Source organism: Phalacrocorax carbo, chromosome 2, assembly GCF_963921805.1.
Source record: "Phalacrocorax carbo chromosome 2, bPhaCar2.1, whole genome shotgun sequence".
Lineage (NCBI taxonomy): Eukaryota > Metazoa > Chordata > Aves > Suliformes > Phalacrocoracidae > Phalacrocorax > Phalacrocorax carbo.
In genome coordinates, this window is record NC_087514.1 from 105,288,178 (window position 1) to 105,312,739 (window position 24,562).

Here is a 24,562-nt window from a genome sequence, read left to right on the forward strand (position 1 = left end):
CAGCTGTAATTTTGACATCTGGTCTGAATGTCATTAGGAAATATGCTTTTGTTAGGGTTTGGGATTAAAAAGTCTGTATGTATGGTCTGTTCTCAATGTTATTATGGCACCTTTATGTGATTAATTTGAATAATTTACATTCTTAATTCTGATCATCCAGGCGTGTTTCTTATTATTTGGTTAGCAGTTATCTACATGTATGTAGGAACAGTAGTGGCAAATCCAAAATTGCCTGATTAAACTTATTGTGCCAGTAAGTCAGAAACTGTGACAAATAAGCTACTTGGGCATTCTGTTGCTAGTGCAATCCTTTATTCTGTTTTCTGAATGAATGAGACTGCACTAGGAAGGGAAAACATATAGGGAGTACCCTGTTTGTTCTGATTTACAAGAGATGACGCTGTTGAGTTTTGCTTGAATGCTTGGCTGACCGAGACACCAAAATCCATGGCAAATTTAGACTAAATAAGCCTTACAAACAAAAATCCTTGTTTATAGAGTTTATGCAAAAACATTTGCTAGGCTCTCACCTCTAGTTATGCTGTCTTCAGACCCTTGTCAGACTTCCTGTACTCCTTAGACCTTTGTGGGTAGGTGACAACTTCCATGGCAAAACAGTCCTCATTAGTGTATCCTGCTGTAATCCTCTCTGGAATGCTAGCAAGAATAGAAGCTTCTCTGAGTACTTTTACATCATCTTTCCCCTATTCAGCCTAAGAAAATTGAAAGGGGAAGTGACCTTTTGGGATGGGAGTATGGGGTGACTTTTGGTAGCTCAGAGATTAAGACAGAAAACTATTAAGTTGGAGACTTTGCTGTATTAACAATGAACTGTAATAGTGCTATGGAGATAAATATGTCTAGTATTAGTCAAGGATTTTATGTATTGGGTATGCGGAGTGTATTTGTACTAGCTTTTCTTTTCAGCTAAAACTATAGACAACTGTTAATCCAAATAGTATTCAAGTCCAAGTAACATAGAAGTATTAATTTGCAGCAGTACGTTTTCACACTGCGTTGTTCTAATCTTGTGAACACAGGACACTTAGTAGTAATGTCTGCAAATAAAAACCGCATGACTTGCTATTGCAATCTACTTTGGCCAGTGTTTGATCTTTTATACTTTATGTTCACTATGCTGATATCCAGCCTCAGTACTGATGCTTTTACATATGTGAACCTGGGTTCCCAAAAGCAAACTGACGAATTCAAGCGTTAGTTCAGAATCTCCCCATTGATAGTGGTTACATGTAGAGAGATCCATCAAGGAAGGGGAGTGAGTGGAAGCTTCCTAAAATTCTTCTGAGTATGTTCAAACTGTTCCCAAAGGTAGGCATAGACACAAGCAACTTTCAGTGTGTGCCATGAATACATTGTTTCCTCCACAAAAGGATGATGCATTAGAGTAATTCTGTTTATTGTAAGAAGCAGAGCTTAAAATAGAATGGCATGTAAGAATGTATCCTTCTTAAACATAAAGCTTTCTTTTTGTCATAATAAAGTGCAGGGCTTTAAAAATTTACTTTATTAATGTTCCTCTTACATATATTTTTTTCTTTTCATTGAAGTGGCCAATGTTAGGATGTCTGTTTTCATAAAAGCCTTTTTTCCCCCCCACCTTCCCTCTACTGTTTCTAGTTTCCATTTTTGTCTCATTTTCTGGTCAGATAGTTTTAATTAGCATTTCCAGTGTCTAATTGTATCATGTTTCTATAGCTGTTCGTACCTTCCGTCTATTCCATTCTTCATATTTTTTCTTTCTTTCTTCCCTCTCCCCCTTTTCTTTTATAATGTACAGTATTTTGTCTTCTTTCTAGGTCTCTATTCTCTGGAGTGTTAAACCTAAGAGGAGAGTGTTAACAGCTGAGAGATTGCCCTTGGCCTACTTAATTGTAGACAAGTTGTTTGAACTTGTAACACTTGGAAAATGAAAGTTAATGTGTTTGTTTTCTTATTCCCATGGAAACAAGATATTTATAATGAGCTTCTAAAAACAAGTTACAAATATACACAAAGAAGCTGATTCTTTGTAGCAATTGCTTAATAGAAACTGGTTCATTTGGGGTTTTTTAGTTGGGTTTTTTTTGGTTGGCTTTTTTTTTTTTAAGTTTAACCTTATGACCTCTGGAAAACCAGTGTTAGGAAGGGGCTACCTGAATGTGTACAGGGTATGAAAAAAATGATGGAAATAAACTGAGGGTGCAATTGCCTTGTGTGTCATGCAGCATTCAAAGTACTATCTTCGTGAAAGAAGTGTAGAATAGTTTGGGTTGGAAGGGACCTTTAGAGGTCATCTAGTCCAACCCCCCTGCAGCGAGCAGGGACATCTTCAACTAGATCAGGTTGCTCAGAGCCCCGTCCAGCCTGACCTCGGATTTTCCAGGGATGGGGCATCTACCACCCCTCTGGGCAACCTGTGCCAGTGTTTCACCACCTTCAGTGTAAAAAATTTCTTCCTTACATCCAGTCTGAATTTACCCTCTTTTAGTTTCAGACCATTGCCCCTTGTCCTGTTGCCCTGTTAATAAGTTTGTCCTCATCTTTCTTATTAGCCACCTTTAAGTACTGAAAGGCTGTAATAAGGTCTCCCCACAGCCTTCTCTTCTCCAGGCTGAACAACCCTCTCTCAGCCTGTCTTCACAGGAGAGGTGCTCCATCCCTCTGATCACTTTTGTGGCCCTCCACTGGACCCACTCCAACAGGTCCATGTCCTTCCTGTGCTGAGGGCTCCCGAGCTGGACGCAACAATCCAGGTGGGGTCTCACCAGAGTGGAGTATAGGGGCAGAATCACCTTCCCTGACCTGCTGGCCATGCTTCTTTTGATGCAGCCCAAGATACTGTTGGCTTTCAGGGCTGTGCGCCCACATTGCCAGCTCATGTCCAATTTTTAATCCACTAAGTCCTTCTCTTCAGGGCATTTTTGTGGACCTGGAGGGGGCTGATCCTGTGGCTTAGGAGTGTGTAAATCAAGAGCTATGCTGGTTTGTTGAGACACTTTGAGTAGGCAGAAATGACAGAGACAGTCTGTTTTCTCCTCTGTATTCAGCCCATGACTGTAAAGATAGAAGAGAGGGTAGGAGTGTGCTGTTCTGCTGAGTAACAACGATGGCAGCAGCTGCTCAGAGCTCTTTGAGACTTGCTTCTAGAGACAGGAGGGGCTGTAGCATTTCTACTTGGTAATTTAGATGCTGTGGTACGTGTCATACCAAAAGTGCCAGAACGCGTGAGTTATGTTCTTAGGGTTTTCCACAAGGCGTAGCATACTTTGCAACTGTGGAATTTTTGAGTTAATTATGATGCTTTTCAAATGGGTTTGATAATATTATAATAGGTGGGAGGGGGAGAGAGGATGGTTTCGGAGTGTAGAAAAAGATAATGAGTTTAAAAATTAAAGTTGCTTTATTTAGGAAACTTTTACTTGTAATATAGTTCCAAAAATTCCTTTACTCCCACTCCTATTTTTAGTGTCATTCCAGTTAATGATTTTTGCTGCTAAAGAATATCTGCTATGATGCGCATTTCTTTTTCTTTTGGGTCCAGAAGCAATACTACATCCTCATATATGTGTCCAATTTGCGGTTACGTCTTAAGTTGGAGGGGGAAAAAAACGTCATTTCCTTTCCCCATGTTAGTGTGACAGGGAAGAGACCAAATGTGAAAGGTATGAATGCCTATGCCTTAAACCAGAAGGAGGTGTTCTTTGTTCCCATTAATACAGGAAAAAAGTTGTGCTTGTTGATGAGTGTGGAACCAAAAATTCTACATGTGTTAATAAAAATAAAAGGAATCAACATGAACTGCAACAGTTTTTATTGAAAGTGCTTGTTCCCTTTCCCGTTGTGATGATCGTGACTGATGATCCAAGCTAAACCATAGCCATCCTGATTGGAGACTTCTGGGTAATTCGTGTGTTATACAAAATAGCATTTGAAAGGTCTGTACCTTAGTCTTGGCTGTGAGTCTGTTGTGAACAAAGGCCTTAGTGTGGTGTATGCTGAAGCTTTGTAGTAATTGCCAATACTGTATTTTTCTAAATGAGAGGCAGACCAAAATGAAGTCCCGACCTCTTGAACTAGTTAAAAATTCTTGGATGTGTTTCATCAGAAGAGGGATGTTAATCCTATTAATGAGAATCCTCGACAAATTCCAAGTAGCTAATTGCATTTTGTTCCATGTATCTTTCTGATTAATGAAATACTAGATTATAATCTTCATTTCTACTGTTGTGATGCTCTTTTAGTAGCTAATTTCATGAGATACTCCAGCATATGCTTCACCTAAAGCAGACAATTAGTTGCAAACAGCCAAGTTTTGTCAAAAAACAGATAAAGTTTATTTCTGGCTGAAATAGGGAGTGTGAGAGATGTAGGGATTTGCTACATGTTGGGCTACGTTGGAGATAAAGGATACTAGTAATGAACAGCATGTAAAGGGTTGCGATAGTGTTGAGTTTTTTTGTGAATAACCAATTTCTCCTTGTTTCAAAAGCCTGGGGTAACATTTCATTTTGTGTTTAACTGAAGTAGGAGTCACTTCCTAACTGTTGGTGTCTAAAACTGAGAAAACTCACTTCCCCCTTTCATTAGTGGAGCCACCTGCCAACTGAGGGGGATTTGACCTCTGAAGGCGTCTGAGTGAAGATCAAAGATAAATCAATGGTAAATAGTTGAATTGCTCTTCACAGTGGCTCTTTGTGACACTTGAATTAAAATTAGATTTCTACATATAGTTTTTCTAGCCTGAGACTTCTGTTACCAGTGCACGCTTTCTCTACCCTTGCATCTATCGTTTATTTCTGTATAAACAGCTGTCACTGTTGAAAGAACTGGTCTGGGTTGTGTGGTGGTGTTTTTGGGGGGTTTTGGGTTGGTTTTTTTCTGATTTGCTTTAAATGCTCTCTAAATTGGCATAAAAAGAAATGCTTAAGGGGCAAACAAAACTCATGTAGTAGCATGTTTCCCAGCAACACAGACTCTCAAATATTTTTTCAACTTTGAGGGTTTCATAATGTTGTAAGCAATTGAAAACATCATCTGCTATTAAAGGTGGTTCTGTTTAAGGTTACATCGGTATAAGTACCAGAACATCTTTCTGAAAATTTTTCACTTTGATCTGTTAAATTTTACCTTAAAACAGATGGCTACATTTTGGTATGTAAATTCTTGTTCTAAAGATAAGGGAATCTGTCATCTAATAACAGAGGAAAAGGTGTGTTTTGTGTGTGATATAATTCATAGAAAAGCTGTTTGGTTTTTTTTTATTTTAATGGTGAGTACTCACTAATGCTGTGGCCTCATACTTGAATTTTAAAATGAGGAACGCTAAAAATAGTTTCATATTAGGGAAAAGAAAGGAACCGTGTATACTCGTCTTATGTTATCTCCTGCCTAAACAAAATATTTTAAAATGCCAGAAAACAGACATGCATTGATGCCCTTTTGGTTAAACACATCTCTGTAGCGAATGCTGAGTTTCTTTGTAAGAGTTTTATCAATTGAACTCTTCGGCCTGATGGGTGTAAAAGATCTGCAGGAGTGACTGTATAAATAGATGTTTGTAAAGTGTGAATTTCCCACTCATCAGATTTTGCACTGTACACTGCTATAGCAAAATCTTCTCCACTAAAAGTAAACCTAAGCAAGTAATTTACTAGTGTGGAAATATGGGCTTCCTATTACTGAAAACAACATCAAGTCTTCAGCTCTGAATTTCTGGGGGGTTTATGAGTTTTTCAGACTGCTATGTTGTGTTTTCCATGAACCTGTGAATATTTTATGAAGGTGATGGTCTAAGAAGGAAAACAGGTATTGAAATTAAATGCATTGCTTTAAAATTTGTCAGTCTTTAATAGAGGAGGAATTTCAAGTTTATAAATGCTTTTTAATAGTTTGCTTTACACAACAGCATTATTCTTAATTTACTTGTGAATATGTAAATAGTGACCTCTGAATAATATGTCATAACTAGTTATTCAAAGAGGAATAAAAATATTAAATAATAAAAATCACCTAAGATGATTGAGCTCTTGTCTTTTATGCATGCAGGCTTCACAAGTTATCAATCAAATGAGACTATATTTCTTTGAGCTACAGACATTCTGACAGCAGGCTGGGTCACTTTATTTCCTCTTTATTTCTGAATGTTCATCAAGGGAAGTTTCTAAAGTGCTGTCCTACTGATGTTCGTAAAAAAGAAAGTGATGTTCCTGGGCTATGTTTTATTAGACACCATAAATGGGCTGCATGGGTCTTCCTGTTCTGTTGCAGTTTTCTGTTGTTCACTGTGGTAAACTGAAACCATTCTGTTATTCTTGGAATGCTTCTTGTGCTCTTGTAATTTCTTTCAACTTCTGTGTGTTTCAACAGGGGGAAGTCTTCCAGAACTATCACTTTTGAGCAGTTTAAAGAAGCTCTTCAGGAACTCTCCAAGAAGCGATTTAAAGACAAGAGTGATGAGGAAGCCGTTCAAGAAATATTTAAACTAATTGAAGGAAAAGCCCCAATTATATCTGGAGTAACGGTATGTTACTGATCTAATGGATGGATTGTTTTAGCTGTCCTTCGTTCTACTGCAGTGTTATATTCACCTGCTTCCCTTTACAATCCACAAATCCAAGCAGTGTGCCTCTGTGGGCCTGAAGGCAACAACTGTGCCTGGGCAGGAGCAAAGATTATGCAACAGCTGAGTATTGCACTACTGTGTATTCTTGTGTGGCACTGTCATTGCTGCTGCTAGGAATTGTAGTACCATCTAGCAGCACAGTCAGGAAAATTTAAGGAGAGCTCCTGTATGTGGTTAGAAGAGTGGTGTATCCAAAGCAAAAAGGTAAAAGGGAATTAAATTTAGAATCTCATTGAACACTTCTAAGATGTGTGAACTACCAAAAAGGCTAAAGCAAGGACATCTTAGAATACATTAATACACCATGTGAATCCCTGAACACTGGAAATCTGGGAATAATTATCATATGGTCTGGTCTTTGTTTTTTGTTTGTTCCAAGTCTGTCAGAACTATAATATTCTTTCCTTTTTCTTTTTTTTTTTTTTTCTTTTAAATATTGGCATTAAGCTTTATATGTGAAAAGGAAGTTATAAAGCCTAGTGTATAAAAGTTTAGTTGTCCTTTTAAATGCTCAGGTTAGGCAAGCTTTTAACCTGTAGTTTAGGAGATCTTGGAGTATTTACCATCAACTTCAACAGTCCTGTCCATTTAGTTCATCTGCTTAAAATTGTGATCCTCCTGAATTTTGGCTGTAGAGCTGTGAATGAAAACGTAATTGTAAATAATCTTTCCAGAAACTGGTTCTGCACAAATGAACAGTAGAAATATCAAGTGGAGAGATCTCTTTTGAGTTGTACTGTTTGTCAGATTTTTACAAGATTTTATTCTATTATTTCTGTACTCTCATTTGAAACAAGTGGTAGTTTTGATAGACTTAAAATAATGAACCTTTCTTTTTGTCCTTCACTGATTTTAGTGAGTTTGAGTAACTTGTTCATCTATCCAGGGATTATCTCTTTGAATTGTGCACATTCTTCTAGGCCTCGCTCCTGATTTCTGTTTTTGGTATTTCAGCAGTCAGATGCTGAAATGATAAATGGCTGCTGATAAGGGAACAGCCTCTTTCTGCATGGATGACAGGGTAATGAGAGAGCTTTGCAGATGCAGGGTAGTATTATGTAGGTGCTGCAAAGGTATACAAATGTGCCAGCAGCAGGGGCAGAGAAATGGAGGGGGAATATGAGCCAGCAGTGTGAGGCTTGCCTGTACTGTTATAGTATGTGCAGTCCTGGGGAGAGTTGGAAAAGAACCGAAGAAATAATGGGAGAGCAGGGGGATCACAATATTGTCTCCTGCTTGCTGGCAAAGTAAGGAGCAGGAAACAGAGTTTAAAGGGAGGGAGATTACAGGCTGGAAGTGTTGGAGGGGAAAACCCCCAAATTTTTGTTTTATTTTGTCATGCTATTTTAGTTTAACCAGGTGCTAAAAAATGACCCAAACATTTGGATATTAAAGGCATTAAAATAAATGAATACACAGCTACTCTCCCTCCAGCAACCTGGGAATGCAGATATGAAATTGATATACAAGCATTCTAATGTGTTGTTTAGTTTGGGAAGTCTAAGACCTGGAAATTTTAAGTTGGACTGCTTTCTGTATGGTTAGACAGAGTTATAGGAAGCTTTTCTTAAACTGTTCTAGGATAACACAACCATGCCATGTAGTATGTACCCTGCTCTGTAGAACTGTTGTAGGTATATAGATTTGGTTCAGGTTTCAGTCAGAAAACTTTAGTGTGACTACTGACACATTAATTTAAACATATTAGGGAGGGAGTTGAAAGCATTATTAAGTGAGGGTTGTGGGTAAGTATATTTCAGCGGCATTTGGAGATTTTCTTGTCTTACCTTATGTTTTGTGCTCTCCGTTTGGGGAGGAGGCAAGGCAGGGCAGTATGTCTGTACTGAATGGCAGCCTGGGGAAACCACTGCTTCAACAGGATGATTGGGAAGTCTACTTTCACATCAGACAATGAGGGGTTTAGTGTATGTTGTGGTAGAATACTTTTTTCTTTTTCTGTTTGGTTTTGTTTTCTTCTTCAGAATGTTGTAGAATTACAAAATCCCTGCATGTGGTTGAGAAGGCTCAGCAGCCAGACACTGAAACTGAATGAAATTTTGGGCTGCTCTCTAATCTGCAACTGAAGGTGTATGGTTGGCTTGGTCACACAGGAAGAAAAACAACAGGCAAGTGATAGGGGCTAATTAAGCCATAGCTTTATTAGCTCACTTGGTAGTGATCTGGCAATAGAACATACAGTACAGGTCATATATCTTTGACAGTTTACAATCATACATGTAAACAAAGTCTAGGACCTTTTAGTTGCCCTCACTCCTACACAAAGAGTACAAAAGCAAGACTGAAGTTCTTTATTTTCCTGTACCAAAAGCTGTGTGCTGTAACTATGTTGAATGCATTTCTACACCTCCTGTGGAACAGATACTTGCTTTGGTCATTGCTGGCTCTTAAAATGAAACCAGTTAAACCTCAGTGTATATTCAGCAGGGTCCCTGTCACAGAAAAGTAGAATAATTTCAATTGGAAGGGACCTGGGATGATCTCATTCAACCCTCTGCTCACAAGAAGGCTAACTTGAAAGCTAGATCAGGCTGCTTAGGGCCCAGTCCAGTCAAATTTGCTGTGAAGGTGGTGTGAGTGGAAGGGTAGTAGTGCAGCAGCAGCACTTCAGAAGCTAGGTGATGGGTGCTAAGGGTGATGGTGATGTGGACAGGATTGTGTTCACACAAAAAGGGACCTGTTAGGGAAAGAACAAGGAAGCCAGAGTGCAGCCCACAGAGTGCAGCAAATGAGATATAGCAGTCATTGCAGCAGGAGTGCTAAGAGGATCAGAAATTCCACTCAAGACTATGTGGGTCTGCTTGAAGACTGTACAATGGTGGTTTTAGCATGCTGCAGGACATACTGTCCAGCACATGGGCATACATGTCCACAGGACTACCATTAGCACATCAGAGTCCTTGGCTCTGGAGAGAGGAGCCCTCTATCCAGAGTGCTCCTGCCCTCTCCCTGGAGGTCAGGGCAGTGGCCTCTCTTGTGGGAGATGTGCGGTGGTCAAGGCCCTGAGGTTCCAAATTAAGGGGAAAGATGAGGAGGAGACTGTCATGGTATTTGTGGAAAACCCATGCTACACAAGGTGAGGAGGGAGCGACAGCTGGGAGACCAAGTGGACAGAGACCATCAAGACGGGGAAGGCTGGAAGTGTGTGATTTCTGGCAACAAGAAGCTGCAGATCTGTTACCCCTGCAGATCTCCAATTTCAGAACAGGTATAATACTTGGGGCTCTTGTGAGGGTCAACAAGACCCATCAAAGTCAGCTGAGCCTGAACTTAGTGTCCACACAAAAAGGTAAAAATGAGTGATAGTGTCACCCAATGCTATCTGACACTATGAGGACAGGCAGGTTCTTCTTAAGGATGCTTGCCCGAATGAGAACTGGGCACAGGTCTGTAGTATAATTAGATATATAATAATAAATCTTTGTTATAGAAAGATTTTAGTAATAAGCATAGCTTATCATCACGCAGAATTTCTAGCAATTAGGATATCTTTCCCATGACCTAGAATTGCAGTTACCTATACTTTTCAGTCACCTGGACCCTCTGCAGATCAGGTCCAATTCTTGATTATTCTATTGCCTGCTAATTATTATAATCTGGAGTCTGACTTTAAAAAGTCCATGAGTGGGTCACTGAATCCACTGAAGAAGGAGGGGGTGTAACAGTACTCTAGTCCACAGTGAGGGTGTTCCCCCTTCCCTCTTCTGTCACAGTCTGAACATCCCCTGTATCACACCAGGAAGCATGAAAGCCTTAGCAGTCTGTCTGCAGTTGGATCAGCTTTAGAAACATTTTAGATAAGGTGATATATTTATACCTCTCAGTTTGGGGGTTTGGTCTGTACAATTTCCATAAGTTACAGATTCTGAAGATGCTGCCAAACAATTGGTATGCAGGAATTTTGACTGGAGGTGATAATGGCTGCATAATGATCTTTATCTCTTCCTATCCATGTGTCCTGCCTACATGTTACCTTTGCTTTGACCTAATGGCACAGCTCCCAGCATACATCAGGCCTTAGCATGAGCTGTCTGTTAGCCAAAATCTGAGCAAGAGTTGAGTGAACAGTCACAGGAGGCACACCTGACCAACAAGGGGTCACGGCTTTTGCCATCCAGAATATCTCACGTGCTGTTACGCTTCCCTGTTCCATAATGAGTGTTACCAAACCCTGGTAACTGTACCAGGTGTCAGGAGCAATGAGTACCAGTAACAGATAGTTACTGGAGATAGCTCTTGTGGACGATCAAGGCATGTATCTTCTGACCCTACCTGATGTCTTAGGAGTTTTGTTGTTTGGTATGTGCCATGATCTGGGATTCTTGCAGATGCCCTGCCAAGATTTGTCCAGTCTTCTACCCTAGACTTCTTCCTACCCTTGTGGGTACCAACAGTACTGCTCCAGAGGTAAACTGGAGCATATAAAGAGAGACTACAGAAGTCTTGGGGGTGAGAGTGAAGGTCATGGAGCTCTGGTCTTGCTTTCCCAATCCTTACAGGGAGGAGGAAAGCTTGAGCAGAAGTGGACTATGTCTGGCTGTATGGCTTGTGTTGCAGACAGGGCTTTGTCTTCTGTGGCCAGAGGAATGACAGCTACTGGGCAGGGATGAAATAAATCTAACAAAGTGGAGCAAGAGTGTCTTTACAAATTAGTCTTGCTAATATACTGAGGAGAGTGTTTAATGGGGTATGGAAAGTTACCATAACATGAAGAGGAAAGGTCATAAGGGGTGGAGCAGATGCATCTAGGTGACAAGCTTCACAAGAGTCTCTCACCCTTCTGTAAATGCAGCAGGTCTTGGGGTCAATCTCAAATGCCTGTACACAAAAACACAGAACATGGGGAGCAAGCAGGGCAAATTAGTTTCAGAGCTATGACCTCACTGGGGTTGTGGAGGTGTGGTGGGAGAGCTCTAGGGACTAGAGTGCTGCAGTGGATGGATGGGGGCTTTTTAGGAAACACAGTGGGAAACTGAGGCAGAGGAATTGTGATCTATGTAAAGACTTAGCTTGACAGCATCATCTAGGTTTGCCTTGAGACAGGGGACGAGCAAGTAGAGAACTTGCAGGTAAGGAGCAGAGTACAGACCAGCATAGACGATGTTTTAGTAGGCATCTACTACAGACCTACTGATCAAGAAGAGAAGATAGATACAGCCTTCTTCAGAGAGTTGGAGAACACCTCACAATGCCAGGCCTTGGTACTCATGGGTGACAATAACCAAGATTAAATGACTAGAAGTAAGCAATCCATGAGACTTCTAAAATTAATTTTAAAAAAATTCTCAATGTGGATGAACAGTGCAGGAGATTCTCTAGACCTGTTATTCACAATCAAACGGACGAACAGGTTAAAGGTGTAAACCATGAGGCAGCCTTGGCTGCAGCAACCAGGTGACTGTAAAGTTTAGGATCCTGAGAGGAGTGAATAAGATGAACAACAGAATTACAAACCTGGACTTCAGAAAGGCAGATCTTGGCCTGTTTGGTTTCCCACAGGAATCTGCCCTGGAGGGCAGAGGGGCCCAGGACAGCTGGTTGATCTTCAAGACAGCTTCCTCAGAGCACAAGAACGGTTCACTCCCATGTGCAGGAAGTCGAGCAAGCATGGCAGCAGTCCAGCATGGGTGAACTTGGAGCTTCTGATGAGCTCAAACATGAGAAGGAAGTGCACAGGAGGTGGAATATAGCCCATGCATGAAGGAGCAGAGTGAGGAAGGGCAAAGTTCAGCTGGAATTGAGGCTAGCGAGGGAGGTAACGGACAACATGAGAGGCTTCTGTAAGTACACTGGTTGCAAAAGCGTGGGCCGATTGCACGGTGGGCAGGGGAGCTAGTGGCAGGGGACATGGAAAAGGCAGAGATACTCTATGCCTTCTTTTTTTGCCTCCCTTTTCAACTGGTAGGGCTTGCTGTCAGGGTTCCCAGATTCCTGAGCCTGCTAGCAGAGTCTGTGGGCGTGAAGCAGTACCCACAGTAAAGGAAGACAGAGTTAAGAATCCCTTGAGCCAGTTAGATGTCCACGAGTCCATGGGACCAGGTAGGAGGCATCCAAGGGTGCTGAAGTTGCTGGGCAATGTCATTGCAGAGCTGCTCCCTATCATCTTCAAAAGGCCATGGCAGCTGGGGGAGGTTCCCAGTGACTGGCAAAGGCAAACATCACACACAGCCTCAAGAAGGGTAGGAAGGAGGATCCAAGTAACTACAGGCCAGTCAGCATAACCTCAGTCCCTGTAGAGGTTGTGCCACAAATCCTGTTGGAAGCCCTTTCTCAACTCACAAAGGACAAGGAGGTGATCTGGAGCAGCCAGCATGGATTTGCCAAGGACAAACCGTGCCTGCCTGACCTCATTGCTTTCTATGGTGAAACAACTGGCACTGTGGGCAAAGGGGTGTAGTATACCTTGATTATGGCAAGGCCTCAGCCCCAGTCGCATCATCACCAAATTGGTGAGGGATGGGCTGTAAAGTGGGCCGACAGTCTAGGAAGCAGCTCTGGAGGTCATGATGGACAAGTGGTTGAACGTGAGTCGGCAGCAGTCCTTGCAGTGAGTGAGTTGTGGCATCAGGAAAGCGTAGCTGTATCCGGGGCTGCATGAGTAAATGTGTAGCCAGCAGGTCTGGGGAAGTGATCCTGCCTTTCTGTGTGGCGCTAGTGAGTCTGTATCTGGAGTGCTGTGCCCAGTCTGGGGCTGCCCTGTGCAAGAGAGAGCTGGATGCACTGGAGCGAGCCCATGCAGGGCCACCAAGATGGTCAGGGGGGTGGCTATGGTATTTAATGACTGTGACAGGAAAAAAACTATATATGGTTCTCGGCGTTCCTGTATAGACAGTAGAACTGAACTTGCTGTGCTGAAGTTAGAGCAGGCATTTTATAGCAACAAAGCATGTTTATATGTATGTACATTGTTTGACTTCTAAACTAAGGACATGAGTTAGACATCATCCATCTCGTAAAGATGATTAATATACCGTAAATGTTGTAATTATGCTATATTTAGTCTGCCTATGTATATAAAGCTACTAAAAGAATTCAGGTGTGGCCCACTTAAGATGTGATGCTGGTAAACGGAAGCATGCTGCATTTGATGTGGTTTTTCATCTTCCTTTGACTTCTTTTTGTTCTGTTTTGTCTGTTGGTTTTTTTTTTAAAACCCAATGGGTTGACTTGGGAAAGCCCAGCTCTTGTGTGCGTCCCATTATCTAGAGATTTAAGAGGAGCATTTTACAAGTGAATCAGAACAGATCTCTCTCAAGACTGCTTGTGTGCATCCCATTATCTAGAGGTTTAAGAAGAGCATTTTACAAGTGAATCAGAACAGATCTCTCTCAAGACTGCTTGTAACCATAAGTTGAAGAAGGACTCGCCCACGGCCCAGCTTATGGAAAGCTGTGCTTCTGTAGTGTCTTCACCACCAATAGGAACATGAAACTCTTCCTCAGAGAAGTGTCGGCACATTGTTTTCAGCTTTGTGGAAGGCCGTGTTAATCAGGCTGCTAGATGGAATGATTTGTAGTTGCTTGGAGTCTTGAAATGCTTGGGAGCTGGAGTCTGGGGCTAATATTACAGAGGAGGAAAAGAAAGGGTCACTTGTAAATGCTAATTTGCAACAACCTGCTCTGCCCCTTAAGGCTGAGCACTCCATGGTCTTATCTTGATGAAGTTAGATCTGGGCCAGGCAGGTTTGATTTATCAATTTGAAATTGTTCCTGGAAGTGATGTCACATACAAGGCACCTTCTTAATGTCTTTTGGCCTAGCTCTAGCTGGACTACTAGTTGGTGAGGAGTTTTAGGTGCTATACACAGAGTTAGGGCTGCAGTGTTAAAGCACCCAAGTAGTGTTAGTGGAAAGCACTCCTTTGGAAGTCATCGCCCTGATTAATTAAAATGGTGTTACCTACTACTTTCTGGCTTTATGGAGGTGGAGTTCCTTATCGTTTTCTTTTGTGTGTCTGTGTGCGCACTCAACTGAAGAAACGTGAAGGAAATGCAAATTTTTCTTCGAAGCTTGATTTCTGTTCCTGACCATTCCACAGTGTTTTAAATGCATTTGCATGTATTCCCATGTATTTAAAACAAAATAAACCCAAAGTTTTTTGGTATGGAGTCCTGGTATAATCCCCCCAAAAGGTAAAACTTTCCCTTTGAGAATATTTTTTTTTCCCCCATTTGATATTCAGTTTAAGGTTCTCATTCTTCACAGAGGTTCTGGATGTTACCAGCAAAGAAATGATTTTTAAAACCTTGTTAAGATTGCTTGCGTTGGTGCTGGTTCTGAAGGCTCCCGGAACATGTTAGTTACACAAACAGATCTCTATGGCAACGTTTTCTAGGAGGAAATGCTATGAGAGCCTGAAGTTTTATGGTTGAAGGAGCAAATACAGAAAGGCAATTGGTGTCAGTGAGGAACTGAGGAAGGATGATTGCAGTTGACAGAGTGTAGCCAGGAAGACCATGGCTACCATGTATGTCCTTCTGGTAAGGAGTAACATTAGCACTTCATCTACTGCCCGTTGCTGGCATTTTTGGCAGTGCAAGCACTCTCAGCACGCTGCTGCTTTTCTACACAGTAGCACTGTTACTGAGTAACTGGTCATTTTGAAAAGCAGCATTGCAGCCTGAATAGCCGGGACCAAATTTTGCAGCTCTCCCATCAGAGGACTGATATCGTTGATTTAATTTCGCATGTGAGTTGGGAAAATATGATAGTTTAAAAAAAAGGAAAAAGAAGAAAGGTGGGGATGTTTGCCTCCAATACTTTGAGCCACTGGTTACTAAAAAGACCAATTACCTAAGGCAGGCAGGGAATGTTTCTGTAGTACCTGGACATCTGTAATTCAGGCACAAAACTCCAGAAGAACCTTACTGCAGCGTTTTCCATCCAGCCAGTAAGGTTCTGCTTAAGCTGTGGAACAGCTTTACATCAAACCTGAATCTTTCTCTGTGTTGGCAACGGTGGAAAATATCTTCAGGCGAGTTGTTTCTGTGGCGACAGGAGTTCATTTGGAAAACCATTGCCCTTCATGTCTGTTTTGAATGTATGCTGTTCCTGAAGTCCAGTAGCTTTTCTTGCTGCATTTACTTCCCAGTAATTGGTTCTGGAGATCCTTTTTGGGAATGGTGCCATGCTGCGTTCCAAGCCGCCCGACGCACAGCAAACAAGAGCTTGCCTCGGACTGTGCTAGCTGCTGAAGTGGAAGCAGCACTGACCTGGTTGTCCAGCCTGTTGCATTGTGCCAGGTGAATGCTCCAGCTTTCTTGGCATCAGCTTGGTGTGTTAAACTGCGTGCTTTCTAAAAAGGATGGTAATGAGTGCTGACAGAAAATGAAGCACACGACCTTAGCAGCACTGAATTGTCTTCTATCTTTGCCTCAGCTTTGTTCTGGAAGGAAGAGTCCTGAAAGTGCGGGGAATCTTTTAGTCTTACACTGTTACCCTATTTTTGTGATTGTGGCACAAGCTTCATAGGATTCTTCTAAGCCTTTGACATCAGAGTTGAGATGGAGGTCCTGTTGAGTCTGTATAATTCATGCTGACTTAACTGCATTGATGCAGCTTCTCTGCTGCAAACAGGCCAAGCCAGTACAACAGCATGTCTTTCAGTGTATCGATATTTTTTTCAGCAAAATGCTATATTCTTATGCAGTAATGTTGACAGAATATGTGTTCTTCATTTCTAAGCTCTCATTTCCTTTTTACTATAGTTCCTTTCAGTTTCATAAGGATTGATAGTACATTTCTGAAACATTCTAATTCTTGAAACTGCACTTTGATTCATCTGTTATCTTGAGGGAAAAAGGAAAATCTACCCCAGATTACAGAGGTTTCTTTCATAAGAAAGGAGGAGAGAGTCATGTAGCAGTCTTAAAGGTTTCAGGGTTTAAAAAGGCTCTACAGCTTTCAGTTCCAGTCTTTGGTATGCAGACTGTTTCAGACAGACAAAAGTTGGAACATGGGAATTTGTAATTTGGATGAGATGTTGGGTTTCTTTTTTTGTTTTGTTTTTTACCCTGGGTGTGGTCAAACGCTGGAACAAGTTGCCCAGAGAAGCTGTGGAACCTTCTGTCTTTGGAGGTATTCAGGACTTGAGGTGTTTCTGTGCAAGATCATTTGAGGCTTACTGTGAGCAGGGGTTTATGCTAGATATGGACTTATATGCAAAGGTTCCTTCCAACCTAAATTGTTCTGTGACTTTATGATTTTAAGTTTTGATAATCCCCAGGGACAGAGAATCCCCAGTCTCTCTACGTAAGCTCTATCTGTGCTTGAGCAACCACAGTGGTGAAGAATTTTTTTCCCATGTGTCTAGTTTGAATTTTCCATCTTCCAAATAATGTCCATCATATTTTGGTTTGGTTTTTTGTGGGTTTTTTTTGGTTGTGGTTTTTCTTTTTTTTTTTTTAATATGTATTCCAGAACTGGCTCTATTTCTAATACAACACCTCTGTTGTGGACAGGAGAAAGATTTGCCTCCCCTCTTTTTATTCTCTTTTGAGTCTGAATAAATACCCTTCTGCCATCTTCTTATGTGCCACATGCTCCAAGCTCCTTGCTGTCTTAGGAGCACTTCTCTGTAAACACTGACACAATGCAGGAAGAATACTGAATTGCTAACAAAAAATGAATGATCATTTTAAATTAGTAAATCTACGGGTCTAAATAAAATATATTTTTATTTCCCATAGCTCCTTCTGAGACTGTGGCCTGTTCTGATACTCTCAGTGCAATTTTGGTGTGAAAGGAGTTTCAGTTGGAAGAGGCAGGAGACATACATACCCTTTCTGACTGATCTGAGATGTTTCCATGAACTTGGAGGTCATGTGACCACACCTTTGGCCGGAAAGTGACAGTGAAGGTGCAACTGCCATTTCCAAAAGATATTTTTAAGATTAAGGGGGCCACAACGGTCCAGCAAAATATCAGTAAAAATACAACGTCGGTAAATGAGTAGGTCTTTTGTCAGTGATCCCTTTATTTGATAGAGGCAAAGATACTGAAATTATAGCTGCTGGCTTGTGTTAATGGAAATAACTAAGTCAAGGGAAGAATGGACAGTCTTGGAGAATGGAAGTCTTGATATTTTTGGAAACTACCTTTGGTTGTTTCATTTGGTGTTCCAAAATGAGTTTATAGAGTGATTATATTTGATACTGTTGTGCTAAGTAAAACTTTTCTCTTAAAGAGAGAGGTTTTTTGGTGGTGTTTTTTTTTTTTAAATTAAATTCATATGCATCTTCTGTGCTATGCAAACTTCGAGGTTAACTGTATGTGCAAATAAAAGAAGGAAAATGGAGACTTCTGTGAGCTCACAGAAAGGAGAGGAGGAAGTTGGCTCCAAGTAATTTAAAAATGTAACTAGAGAGATTATATAACTTACTCTAGTAGTAAACAGTTCAAGCAGAATTGCTCTATGACAAGGCAGGATCCTTTCTCTGATTCATTGTGAAAAAGAAGGGAGAGTGTTGACTTGCTAAGATGGAAATTGTCCTCATCCAGCCCTTTGTAATGCTCACTATATTTCTTCCTACATTTTTCTTGACTGACGAGGGATGGTCAGCTCCCCGCACCCCCCCCTTTTTTTTTTTATTTGCCTTCCAATGACCATGTGAATTGTAATGAACAGCTGGGTTGCACAGAAGAATGAGCTCCCACCTACCCTTTTAACTGTGTTTGCCCTTTGCTTAATTGCCAGTTTAGCCTCTGTAGCTGGTTTTGTTGTTCATAAACAGAAACCACATTTTTGTAAAAACAAGCTGGGTGCACATTCAGTTCATAAAGGCAGTTCACTGAAAATAAGTCATCAGCTCATAGAGGAATCTTTATGAATAAACTTGTCACCTTAGCACACTGAAGGTGATGGAACAGCTAATCCTAGAAATCATTTCCAGGCACATGAAGGACAAAATGTCATCAGGAGTGATCAGCATGGCTTCACCAAGGGGGAATTATGCTTGACCAACTTGACAACCTTCTACAATGAAATGACTGGCCTGATAGATGAGGGAAGAGCAGTGGGAGGTGTCTACCTGGACTTCAGTAAGGCCTTTTACACGTTCTCCCATAGAGTGTCAGACCCTCAAGCTGTTGCTGTAGGGGCTGGATGAGCAGACAGTGAGGTGGGTTGAAAACTGGCTGAATGGCCAGGCCCTGAGGGTGGTGATCAGCAGTGCAAAGTCTAGTTGGTGTACCTCGGGGCGGGATACTCGGTCCAGTCCTGTTCACATCTTCATTAACGATCTGCACGATGGGGCAGAGTGTACTCTCAGCAAGTTTTCCGATGATACAAAGTTGGGAGGAGTAGCCAACAGGCCATCCAGATGCTGCCATCCAGAGGGGCCTCAACAGGCTGGAGAAATGGGCTGACAGCAACTTCAAGAAGTTCAGCAAGGAGAAGTGCGAAGTCCTGCACCTGCTGAGGAATAACCCCACACACCAGTATATGCTGGGGGTCACCCAGCTGGAAAGCAGCTTGGCAGAAAAGGACCTGAGGATCCTGGTGGACACCAAGGTGAAAATGAGCCAGCAATGAGCCCTTGCAGCATGGAAGGCTACTGGTATCCTGGGCCACATTAGACAAAGTATTGCCAGGCAGACAAAGGGAGTTGCTCCTTCCCATCTGCTCAGCACTACTGGGGTCACACCCAGAGTGCTGTGTTCAGCTCTGGGCTCATCCAGTAGAAGACTGATATGGGGCTACTGGAGTGAGTCCAGCGAAGAGCAATGAAGATGACTGAGGGATGGGAGCCTATCTCTTATGAGGAGAGGCTGAGAGAGCTGGGACTGTTTAGCATGGAGAAGAGAAGGCTCAAGAGAGAATCTCATCCATGTATGTAAATACCTGAAGGGAGGGTGCAAAGAAGATGGAGCAAGGCTCTTTTCAGTGGTGCCCAGTGACAGGACCAGAGGCAATGGGCACAAACTGAAACATGGGAGGTTTCCTCTGAACATCAGGAAACACTTTTTCACTGTGAGGGTTCATAGAATAGTTTCTATGAGAAAACTATTCTATGAGAATTTCATAGAATAGTTTTACTATTTCATAGAATAGTAAACCAAGGATTAATAGAATGGCCTGTGCCAATAATGAAGGACATTCCCAGGAAACTATTCCCAGTGGTAGACTTGAGGAATGTGGTGTTTATGTCAAGACAGCCTGCACTCTGATAAGACAGATGACTTATCAGGGAAAAAAATAAAAGGTGCATCCTAACAATAGATGATAGCAACCAGGTTGCAGCATGCCACAAGAGCCTTTCCTTTTCCTGTTAGTCTACTGGGAAAAGAGCAATGTGTTTCAAACCAATGTGGAAAACAGAGGATGAGAAACAGCTTGGCCTACAATTTAAAGAGGCTGAAAAGATCCTGAAGCAAAGGATTAGTCTGTAGCAACAATTCACTTTTAAAGATTGTGAAACATCTATCCAAAAACTAGTTTGTCATTTCTTCTTGCATGTTTATATACATAGATTTCCTTTAATATTCCACTCATACAAGTTAGAGTATGTCCATTACAATTATGTTACTTTACCAGAATTCTTATTTTTATTTTAATTTGGATATTGAGGCAAACTTCATACTGATCACACCACCCCTTTGAAACAGAGGAGCAAAAGCTGTAGTCCTTCTTTTTCCAAATAGTGATTAAACTTACCATTACAAATTCTCAGAATAGCAGTCTGTCCTGAGAATGAATTTGTTGCAGGGAAAGGCAGTCAGCTAGAGTTTCTGAGACTTCTCTCTGCATGTGAGAATGCAGGGTGGTGTATTCACATTTAGAGAAAACTGATTTTCTGTAAGTAGTGGTGATGAAATACAAGGAAAGAAAATATATGTTGTTTCATTAACTCTATACTGAACATTGCCCCTGTCTTACATTTGGACTATTTCCATGTTTACAGTACAAATGGCTTTTGTCACTGGTAGCATCCTGTGGCTTTTAGCAGTAGTGTTATATAAGTAAAAATAGAGCAAAGTTTAGTCCTTTGATTACATGATAAGCTTTCTTGCATCTTCTATAGCAGCTGCTTCTGGTGTAAGGGATGATGAAAGATACTTTGGCAAGTACTGTGCCCTAGCTTTTTCCTTGCTGGCTTACATGGGGTGAGTCACAGACGAGATCTTCATTTTCTTAGTTAGTTTGTTCAGAACACACAAGAAGTGTGCTAATAGTTAAGAAAATGCCTTTAGTAAGAAGTATCATATGTTCTTCTGGAGGGAGAATGATCTAGTAATAACTTAAACAAGTGTAAGAAAATTCCACCACATATATTCTATCCTAAAGTCAGCCTCTATTACTATGCAGCTGTTATGACATGTGGGGGTTTTAAAATGAAAATTAAATGGGGAGCCCATGTATTTATATGAGTTAGGTGACACATGTACTGTCCACTACTATAGATGCTTCATGGTTCAAAATTGTGATTGGTGGAAGACTTTGTTCTGTCAAGTAGTCTGACAGTTTGTCTTCAAGTAGCATCTGGGTTCTTGCTCATGCACACTGCTTAACAGGAAACGCTACACCATATAAAAGTTTATTCCTACTGGTTTGTGCCAGAATTTTTGTTCAAGGTACAAGGCCCCATGTTTCCCTTCACTTACCAAACAAAATAGTGATTCACAAGTAAGACTTGAAATAGCACAGAATTCCTAGTGCCTGTGCCTGGAGGGAAGCTAACAGGTTACGCACCATACTGTGCAACACATCCTCATTAACCACCACCACTCTTCCTATCCTGTGATATAATATACAGATATCATTGCTGTAGTCTATGGACTAGCCTTATAAAACCTCCACAGAATATCCAGAAATGTCCAGAAATGTCCACTGAGTTAATTTAGTCTCTTATGGTGGTCACTCAGGACAGGAGAGGTGGTGTGTTGCATGGAGTTTCTGGGGACCAAAGCCAGCTCAGGTTGGCTCACTGCTGCACTTGCACTGATTCTTGTAAGGCTTGTCTTCCATTGCTTTGGGTAGTTTTTGCTATTGTAATTCATATAACGTGCAACTCAAATTGTGGGCTGCAACAATTTAAGGGTATATCCATTACAGTCTCCACCTCCGGTCCCTTTGGACCAGGTTATAGGTTTTAACACTGCAATGAACTCCTCCCCTTGCCTCTGCTCTGGCTTGGACTTATCCACAGACTGGAGTCCCTTAGAGGTGTACCTGTTCCAAGTAGAGCCTTATCTACAAGGTTGAGACTGGTTGAGGGAGTCCCGTGGGAGACAGTCCTGAAGGGCAAAGGGGTTGGGGAAGGCTGGGCATTCTTCAAGAAGGAAGTCTTAAAGGCACAGGAGCAGGCTGTCCCCATGTGCCGTAAGACAAACTGGCGGGGAAGATGACTGGCCTGGCTGAACAGGAAACTTATGTTGGGACTCAGGAAAAAAATGAGAGTTTACCAGTTTTGGAGGAGGGGGCAGGCAACTCAAGAAGAGTACAGGGATCTTGTTAGGTCACACAGAGAGAAAATTAGAAAGGCAAAAGCCCAGCTAGAACTCAGTGTGGCCACTATTGTAAGAGATAACAAAAAATGCTTTTACAAATACATTAACAACAAAAAGAGAGCCAAGGAGAATCTCTATCCTGTATTAGATGCGGGGGGGGAACGTTGCCACCAAGGATGAGGAAAAGGCTGAGGTACTAAATGCCTTTCTTGCTTCAGTCTTTAATAGTCAGACCAGTTATCCCCAGGGCATTCAGCCCTCTCAGCTAGAAGATGGGGATGGATCACAGAATAAACCCCCATAATCCAGGAGGAAGAGTTTATGACCTGCTGTGCCACCTGGACACTCACAAGTCTATGGGACTAGATGGGATCCACCGGAGAGTACTGAGGGAGTTGGCGGAGGAGCTTTCCAAGCCACTCTGCATCATTTACCAGAAGTCCTGGTTAACAGGGGAGGTCCAAGATGACTGGAGGCTTGCCAATGTGACACCCATCTACAAGAAGGGCTGGAAGGAGGATCCAGGGAGCTTCAGGCCAGTCAGCCTGACCTTGGTACCAGGGAAGATAATGGAGCGATACATCTTGAGTGCGCTCACCAGGCAAGTGCAGGACAACCAGGGGATCAGGCCCAGCCAGCATGGGTTCATGAAAGGCAGGTCCTGCCTGACGACCCTGATCTCCTTCTATGACCAGGTGACCTGCTTAGTGGATGAGGGAAAGGCTGTGGGTGTTATCTACCTGGACTTTAGTAAAGCCTTTGACACTGTTTCCCACAGCATCCTCCTAGAGAAGCTGGTGGCTCATGGCTTGGACGGGTGTATTCTGCAGTGGGTAAAAAACTGGCTGGATGGCTGAGCCCAGAGAGTTGTGGTGAACGGACCTAAAGCCAGTTGGCAACCAGTCACGAGTGGTGTCCCGCAGGGCTCAGTTTTGGGGCCAGTCTTGTTTAACATCTTTATCAATGACCTGGATGAGGGGTTTGAGTGCACCCTCAGTAAGTTTGCAGATGACACCAAACTGGGTGGGAGTGTTGATCTGCTCGAGGGTAGGAAGGCTTCGCAGAGGGACCTGGCAGGCTGGATGGATCGGCCGAGGCCAATTGCATGAGTTTTAACAAGGACAAGTGCCGGGTCCTGCACTTTGGTCACAACAATCCCATGCAATGCCTCAGGATTGGAGAAGAGCAGCTGGAAAGCTGCCCAGCCGAAAAGTACCTAGGATGTTGATTGACTGTGGGCTGAACATGAGCCAGCAGTGTGCCCAGGTGGCCAAGCAGGCCAACAGCATCCTGGCTTATATGAGACCTAGTGTAGCCAGCAGGAGTAGAGAAGTGATCATGCCCCTTGTTGCTGCTGGTGAGGCTGCACCTTGAATACTGTGTTCAGTTTTGGGCCCCCCAGTACAAGAAGGACATTGAGGTGCTGGAGCATGTCCAGAGAAGGGCAATGAAGCTGGTGAAGGATCTGGAGAATGTATCTTATGAGGAGAGGTTGAGGGAACTGGAGTTGTTTAGCCTGGAGAAGAGGAGGCTGAGGGGAGACCTTATCACTCTCTCCACCTACCTGAAAGGAGGTTGTAGTGAGGGTTGATCTTTTCTCCCAAGTCACTACTGATAGGACAAGAAGAAATGGTCTCAAGCTGCATCAGGGGAGGTTTAGATTGGCTATTAGGAAAAATTTCTTTCCAGTGCCTGACCATTCTTTCAGTAAGAGTCTGCCCAGAGAGGTGGAGGTGTCACCATCCCTGGAGCTGTTAAAAAAAAAAATGTAGAGGTTGCGCTTTGGGACATGGTTTAGGAGGCATGGTGGTGTTGGGTTAACGGTTGGGCTTGATGATCTTAGAGGTCTTTTCCAACCTTAGTGATTCTACAAGCCACAGTCTCCAGGGGTATACCTGCTGCAGCATAGACTTATCCACAGCCACAGTCACTTTGAGGTACACCTCTTCTAGTGTCGCCTTCTCCATGGGCCACAATGCTTTCAGAGATATACCTGCTCCAATGTGGCCTTATCCATGGCTGCAGTTCCTCCAGGGGACTATCTGCTCTGTCGTGGGCTTACCCATGGCCACATGCTTTGACGTGCTCCAGCATAACCTCATGCTCAGCCATTGATGCTTCAAGGTGTACCTGCTGCAGCACAGACACAACCATGGCCACAGATGCTTTAAGATGTACCTGCACTGTTGTGGACTTATTCACAACCACAGACTCTCCAGGGTGTCCTGTTCCTGCATGGATTCATCCACATGTCTCAGTCCTTAGACTCAAGCCCACCCTGGAGCTCCAGCCTGTCCACTACAGCAGCACAGAAACAGCAGCAATGCCCAGGCCATCTGCCAGCCCAGGTGCATCACCATAGCTGTTATCAGAATGTTCCCAGGCACGGCAGGGTAAGATGATAAGCAGGACAGCAAGCAGCGAAAGCAAAAAGCAGCCAGTAATGAGCACTAGACTCTAATATACAGTGGGATAA

General features: G+C 42.4%; 1 protein-coding gene across 1 annotated transcript in view; it reads left to right on the forward strand.

The window, feature by feature from the left end:
* The window catches only part of TPPP (tubulin polymerization promoting protein), a 72,712-nt gene that overhangs the window by 37,930 nt on the left and 10,220 nt on the right, over positions 1-24,562 (forward strand). The window contains exon 3 of the mRNA XM_064443781.1: positions 6,367-6,520. Coding sequence (XP_064299851.1) covers positions 6,367-6,520 — 154 coding nt within the window. The remainder of the gene's footprint in view (positions 1-6,366; positions 6,521-24,562) is intronic.